Consider the following 7,174-nt stretch of genomic DNA (forward strand, 5'->3'; position numbering starts at 1 on the left):
TTCTTCTCACATATAAAGCTCTTAATAATCAAGCTCCATCATACATCAGTGACCTGATTGTTCCATATATGGTGTGTGTGTGTGTGTGTGTGCTCTGTCTTCTCCATCCCCAGTGAGTCGTGGAGGATGGCTGCTTATACTGAGCCAGGATCCTCTGGAGGTTTCTTCCTGTTAAAAGGGAGTTTTCCTCTCCACTGTCGCTGCATGCTTGCTTAGTATGAGGATTGCTGTATAGTCACTGACACTAGTCAGTGACTTGATGCAACCTGCTGGGTTCCTTATATAGGAAACATTATTTCTGATTGGCTTAATGAACTGACCTGAATTGGAATGTTTATTATGTGAAGTGCCTTGAGACAACTCTTGTCGTGATTTGGCGCTATATAAATAAACTTGAATTGAATTGGGTAATACATTTTTATTTCCTAGAACACGTTAACGTCATGAGTGACATGTTTAATTTCCTAGAACACGTTAACGTCATGAGTGACATGTTTAATTTCCTAGAACACGTTAACGTCATGGGTGACACGTTTAATTTCCTAGAACACGTTAACGTCATGAGTGACATGTTTAATTTCCTAGAACACGTTAACGTCATGAGTGACATGCTTCTTCATCCAGCAACATGTTAACGTCATGGGTGACATGTTTAATTTCCTAGAACACGTTAACGTCATGGGTGACACGTTTAATTTCCTAGAACACGTTAACGTCATGAGTGACATGATTCTTCATCCAGCAACATGTTAACGTCATGGGTGACACGTTTAATTTCTTAGAACACGTTAACGTCATGAGTGACATGTTTAATTTCCTAGAACACGTTAACGTCATGAGTGACACGTTTAATTTCCTAGAACACGTTAACGTCATGAGTGACACATTTAATTTCCTAGAACACGTTAACCTCATGAGTGACATGTTTAATTTCCTAGAACACGTTAACGTCATGAGTGACACGTTTAATTTCCTAGAACACGTTAACGTCATGAGTGACATGATTCTTCATCCAGCAACATGTTAACGTCATGGGTGACACGTTTAATTTCTTAGAACACGTTAACGTCATGAGTGACATGTTTAATTTCCTAGAACACGTTAACGTCATGGGTGACACGTTTAATTTCCTAGAACACGTTAACGTCATGAGTGACATGTTTAATTTCCTAGAACACGTTAACGTCATGAGTGACATGTTTAATTTCCTAGAACACGTTAACGTCATGAGTGACATGATTCTTCATCCAGCAACATGTTAACGTCATGGGTGACACGTTTAATTTCTTAGAACACGTTAACGTCATGAGTGACATGTTTAATTTCCTAGAACACGTTAACGTCATGAGTGACACGTTTAATTTCCTAGAACACGTTAACGTCATGAGTGACACGTTTAATTTCCTAGAACACGTTAACCTCATGAGTGACATGTTTAATTTCCTAGAACACGTTAACGTCATGAGTGACACGTTTAATTTCCTAGAACACGTTAACGTCATGAGTGACATGATTCTTCATCCAGCAACATGTTAACGTCATGGGTAATGGAAGTCCAGACAGGTCTGCTGTACAGATCTAATTCCTTCAGGGCTGATGATTGGTTCTGAAGGCTGATGTGGCGCCCCCTGCTGTTCCATCAGAGCAATATCAGCTGAGTTTCAGGAGTACCAGGGCAGACCGGAATCAGTCTCTTATGGTGGAACATCTTCAAGTAGTTTTCAGGGGTTTATCTTCAGCCAATCAGAATGCAGAAAAAAGGTCACATGAGGTTTACACAGAGGTCAGGTGTTCTGAAGGTTTCCAGACCAGAACACGATTCTGGTCAGATGAAGGTGAGGTGCTGGTTCTCCTCCAGACCGTAGGAGAGTTTGTTCTGCTCAAAGAGTTCGATCAGATTCTGGAGGTAAACGCCGTGGAAATGGTCGATGTCTTCGGCACTGGGACTGGGAGTCTGGGAGACCGGGATAGGCTTCCCAACTGGAACAGAACCAGGGAGAGAGAAAAGACTTGCTCCAACAGTTCTGCATCAATGCTGTTATATCAGAGGTTCTGAAACCCCAGCAAGACCCGAGTAAACGTACCAACGGTGTGTATGGGTTTCCTATAGGGTATCAGTCCAAAGCTGTACTGGAAAACTCCTCTGGCATGGAACAGAGGAATCGATATTCCCATGAGGCTCTGCAGGCGGTTCTGTGAAAACAGAACGGGACATCCCATAATACTAACAGGCTTTTAAACATCAGTCACAATATTCTTTGTGTTTTTATTAAAAATTACGTTTGACCAAAGTTGGAAAAACGATTAGCTAAACTCAGGAAAACCTGAACCAGGTAAACATGACCTGGTTTAGCCCCACCCAGACAAACGCACACATACCAGAACCTGTTAGAGTCCCAGCTGGAGGACTGGACTTGAGTTCAGGTCTCGGACTCCAATGTGTTAGAGTGGGAGTGACCTCTGACCTACTGCCTCGTAGTGCCAGGTGTGTTACGTGGGTGTGACCTCTGACCTAAAGCCCTGTAGTCCCAGGTGTGTTATGTGGGTGTGACCTCTGACCTACAGCCCCATAGTCCCAGGTGTGTTAGAGTGGGTGTGACCTCTGACCTACAGTCTCGTAGTCCCAGGTGTGTTAGACAGGTGTGACCTCTGACCTAAAGCCCCATAGTCCCAGGTGTGTTAGGTGGGAGTGACCTCTGACCTACAGCCCCATAGTCCCAGGTGTGTTAGAGTGGGTGTGACCTCTGACCTACAGCCTCGTAGTCCCAGGTGTGTTAGACAGGTGTGACCTCTGACCTAAAGCCCCATAGTCCCAGGTGTGTTAGGTGGGAGTGACCTCTGACCTACAGCCCCATAGTCCCAGGTGTGTTACGCTGGTGTGACCTCTGACCTACAGCCCCATAGTCCCAGGTGTGTTAGAGTGGGTGTGACCTCTGACCTACAGTCTCATAGTCCCAGGTGTGTTAGAAAGATGTGACCTCTGACCTACAGCCTCGTAGTCCCAGGTGTGTTACGCGGGTGTGACCTCTGACCTACAGTCCCATAGTCCCAGGTGTGTTAGAGTGGGTGTGACCTCTGACCTACAGCCTCGTAGTCCCAGGTGTGTTACGCGGGTGTGACCTCTGACCTACAGCCTCGTAGTCCCAGGTGTGTTAGAGTGGGTGTGACCTCTGACCTACAGTCTCATAGTCCCAGGTGTGTTAGACAGATGTGACCTCTGACCTACAGCCTCGTAGTCCCAGGTGTGTTACGCGGGTGTGACCTCTGACCTACAGCCCCATAGTCCCAGGTGTGTTAGAGTGGGTGTGACCTCTGACCTACAGCCTCGTAGTCCCAGGTGTGTTACGCGGGTGTGATCTCTGACCTACAGCCTCGTAGTCCCAGGTGTGTTAGAGTGGGTGTGACCTCTGACCTACAGCCTCATAGTCGCAGGTGTGTTACGTGGGTGTGATCTCTGACCTACAGCCCCATAGTCCCAGGTGTGTTAGAGTGGGTGTGACCTCTGACCTACAGCCCCATAGTCCCAGGTGTGTTAGGTGGGAGTGACCTCTGACCTACAGCCCCGTAGTCCCAGGTGTGTTAGAGTGGGTGTGACCTCTGACCTACAGCCTCATAGTCCCAGGTGTGTTAGGTGGGACTGACCTCTGACCTACAGCCTCGTAGTCCCAGGTGTGTTATGCGGGTGTGACCTCTGACCTACAGCCTTGTAGTCCCAGGTGTGTTAGAGTGGGTGTAACCTCTGACCTACAGCCTCATAGTCGCAGGTGTGTTACGTGGGTGTGATCTCTGACCTACAGCCCCATAGTCCCAGGTGTGTTAGAGTGGGTGTGACCTCTGACCTACAGTCTCATAGTCCCAGGTGTGTTAGACAGATGTGACCTCTGACCTACAGCCTCGTAGTCCCAGGTGTGTTACGCGGGTGTGACCTCTGACCTACAGCCCCATAGTCCCAGGTGTGTTAGAGTGGGTGTGACCTCTGACCTACAGCCTCGTAGTCCCAGGTGTGTTACGCGGGTGTGACCTCTGACCTACAGCCTCGTAGTCCCAGGTGTGTTAGAGTGGGTGTGACCTCTGACCTACAGCCTCATAGTCGCAGGTGTGTTACGTGGGTGTGATCTCTGACCTACAGCCCCATAGTCCCAGGTGTGTTAGAGTGGGTGTGACCTCTGACCTACAGCCCCATAGTCCCAGGTGTGTTAGGTGGGAGTGACCTCTGACCTACAGCCCCGTAGTCCCAGGTGTGTTAGAGTGGGTGTGACCTCTGACCTACAGCCTCATAGTCCCAGGTGTGTTAGGTGGGAGTGACCTCTGACCTACAGCCTCGTAGTCCCAGGTGTGTTACGCGGGTGTGACCTCTGACCTACAGCCTTGTAGTCCCAGGTGTGTTAGAGTGGGTGTGACCTCTGACCTACAGCCTCATAGTCGCAGGTGTGTTACGTGGGTGTGATCTCTGACCTACAGCCCCATAGTCCCAGGTGTGTTAGAGTGGGTGTGACCTCTGACCTACAGTCCCATAGTCCCAGGTGTGTTAGGTGGGAGTGACCTCTGACCTACAGCCCCGTAGTCCCAGGTGTGTTAGAGTGGGTGTGACCTCTGACCTACAGTCTCGTAGTCCCAGGTGTGTTAGACAGGTGTGACCTCTGACCTAAAGTCCCATAGTCCCAGGTGTGTTAGGTGGGAGTGACCTCTGACCTACAGCCCCATAGTCCCAGGTGTGTTAGAGTGGGTGTGACCTCTGACCTACAGCCCCATAGTCCCAGGTGTGTTACGCTGGTGTGACCTCTGACCTACAGCCCCATAGTCCCAGGTGTGTTAGAGTGGGTGTGACCTCTGACCTACAGTCTCATAGTCCCAGGTGTGTTAGACAGATGTGACCTCTGACCTACAGCCTCGTAGTCCCAGGTGTGTTACGCGGGTGTGACCTCTGACCTACAGCCCCATAGTCCCAGGTGTGTTAGAGTGGGTGTGACCTCTGACCTACAGCCTCGTAGTCCCAGGTGTGTTACGCGGGTGTGACCTCTGACCTACAGCCTCGTAGTCCCAGGTGTGTTAGAGTGTGTGTGACCTCTGACCTACAGCCTCATAGTCGCAGGTGTGTTACGTGGGTGTGATCTCTGACCTACAGCCCCATAGTCCCAGGTGTGTTAGACAGATGTGACCTCTGACCTACAGCCTCGTAGTCCCAGGTGTGTTAGGTGGGAGTGACCTCTGACCTACAGCCCCGTAGTCCCAGGTGTGTTAGAGTGGGTGTGACCTCTGACCTACAGCCTCATAGTCCCAGGTGTGTTAGGTGGGAGTGACCTCTGACCTACAGCCTCGTAGTCCCAGGTGTGTTACGCGGGTGTGACCTCTGACCTACAGCCTCGTAGTCCCAGGTGTGTTAGAGTGGGTGTGACCTCTGACCTACAGCCTCATAGTCGCAGGTGTGTTACGTGGGTGTGATCTCTGACCTACAGCCCCATAGTCCCAGGTGTGTTAGAGTGGGTGTGACCTCTGACCTACAGTCCCATAGTCCCAGGTGTGTTAGGTGGGAGTGACCTCTGACCTACAGCCCCGTAGTCCCAGGTGTGTTAGAGTGGGTGTGACCTCTGACCTACAGTCTCGTAGTCCCAGGTGTGTTAGACAGGTGTGACCTCTGACCTAAAGTCCCATAGTCCCAGGTGTGTTAGGTGGGAGTGACCTCTGACCTACAGCCCCATAGTCCCAGGTGTGTTAGAGTGGGTGTGACCTCTGACCTACAGCCTCGTAGTCCCAGGTGTGTTACGCGGGTGTGACCTCTGACCTACAGCCTCATAGTCCCAGGTGTGTTAGACAGGTGTGACCTCTGACCTAAAGCCCCATAGTCCCAGGTGTGTTAGGTGGGAGTGACCTCTGACCTACAGCCCCATAGTCCCAGGTGTGTTACGCTGGTGTGACCTCTGACCTACAGCCCCATAGTCCCAGGTGTGTTAGAGTGGGTGTGACCTCTGACCTACAGTCTCATAGTCCCAGGTGTGTTAGACAGATGTGACCTCTGACCTACAGCCTCGTAGTCCCAGGTGTGTTACGCGGGTGTGACCTCTGACCTACAGCCCCATAGTCCCAGGTGTGTTAGAGTGGGTGTGACCTCTGACCTACAGCCTCGTAGTCCCAGGTGTGTTACGCGGGTGTGACCTCTGACCTACAGCCTCGTAGTCCCAGGTGTGTTAGAGTGGGTGTGACCTCTGACCTACAGCCTCATAGTCGCAGGTGTGTTACGTGGGTGTGATCTCTGACCTACAGCCCCATAGTCCCAGGTGTGTTAGAGTGGGTGTGACCTCTGACCTACAGCCCCATAGTCCCAGGTGTGTTAGGTGGGAGTGACCTCTGACCTACAGCCCCGTAGTCCCAGGTGTGTTAGAGTGGGTGTGACCTCTGACCTACAGCCTCATAGTCCCAGGTGTGTTAGGTGGGAGTGACCTCTGACCTACAGCCTCGTAGTCCCAGGTGTGTTACGCGGGTGTGACCTCTGACCTACAGCCTCGTAGTCCCAGGTGTGTTAGAGTGGGTGTGACCTCTGACCTACAGCCTCATAGTCGCAGGTGTGTTACGTGGGTGTGATCTCTGACCTACAGCCCCATAGTCCCAGGTGTGTTAGAGTGGGTGTGACCTCTGACCTACAGTCCCATAGTCCCAGGTGTGTTAGGTGGGAGTGACCTCTGACCTACAGCCCCGTAGTCCCAGGTGTGTTAGAGTGGGTGTGACCTCTGACCTACAGTCTCGTAGTCCCAGGTGTGTTAGACAGGTGTGACCTCTGACCTAAAGTCCCATAGTCCCAGGTGTGTTAGGTGGGAGTGACCTCTGACCTACAGCCCCATAGTCCCAGGTGTGTTAGAGTGGGTGTGACATCTGACCTACAGTCTCGTAGTCCCAGGTGTGTTAGACAGATGTGACCTCTGACCTACAGCCTCGTAGTCCCAGGTGTGTTACGCGGGTGTGACCTCTGACCTACAGCCCTGTAGTCCCAGGTGTGTTAGAGTGGGTGTGACCTCTGACCTACAGCCTCATAGTCGCAGGTGTGTTATGCGGGTGTGACCTCTGACCTACAGCCCCATAGTCCCAGGTGTGTTAGAGTGGGTGTGACCTCTGACCTACAGCCCCATAGTCCCAGGTGTGTTAGAGTGGGTGTGACCTCTGACCTACAGCCCCATAGTCC

At 51.1% G+C, this 7,174-nt stretch overlaps 1 protein-coding gene across 1 annotated transcript in view; it reads right to left on the reverse strand.

Annotated features, from left to right (window-relative positions):
- Window positions 1-1,017: 1,017 nt before the first annotated feature.
- Window positions 1,018-7,174, reverse strand: part of mogat3a (monoacylglycerol O-acyltransferase 3a) — a 22,163-nt gene continuing 16,006 nt past the window's right edge. Inside the window, exons 8-9 of the mRNA XM_054738757.2 lie at window positions 2,085-2,193; window positions 1,018-1,980 (exon numbers count right to left, since the gene is read on the reverse strand). Coding sequence (XP_054594732.2) covers window positions 1,826-1,980; window positions 2,085-2,193 — 264 coding nt within the window. The 3' untranslated portion in view covers window positions 1,018-1,825. The remainder of the gene's footprint in view (window positions 1,981-2,084; window positions 2,194-7,174) is intronic.

Source organism: Nothobranchius furzeri, chromosome 2 (genome assembly GCF_043380555.1).
Source record: "Nothobranchius furzeri strain GRZ-AD chromosome 2, NfurGRZ-RIMD1, whole genome shotgun sequence".
Lineage (NCBI taxonomy): Eukaryota > Metazoa > Chordata > Actinopteri > Cyprinodontiformes > Nothobranchiidae > Nothobranchius > Nothobranchius furzeri.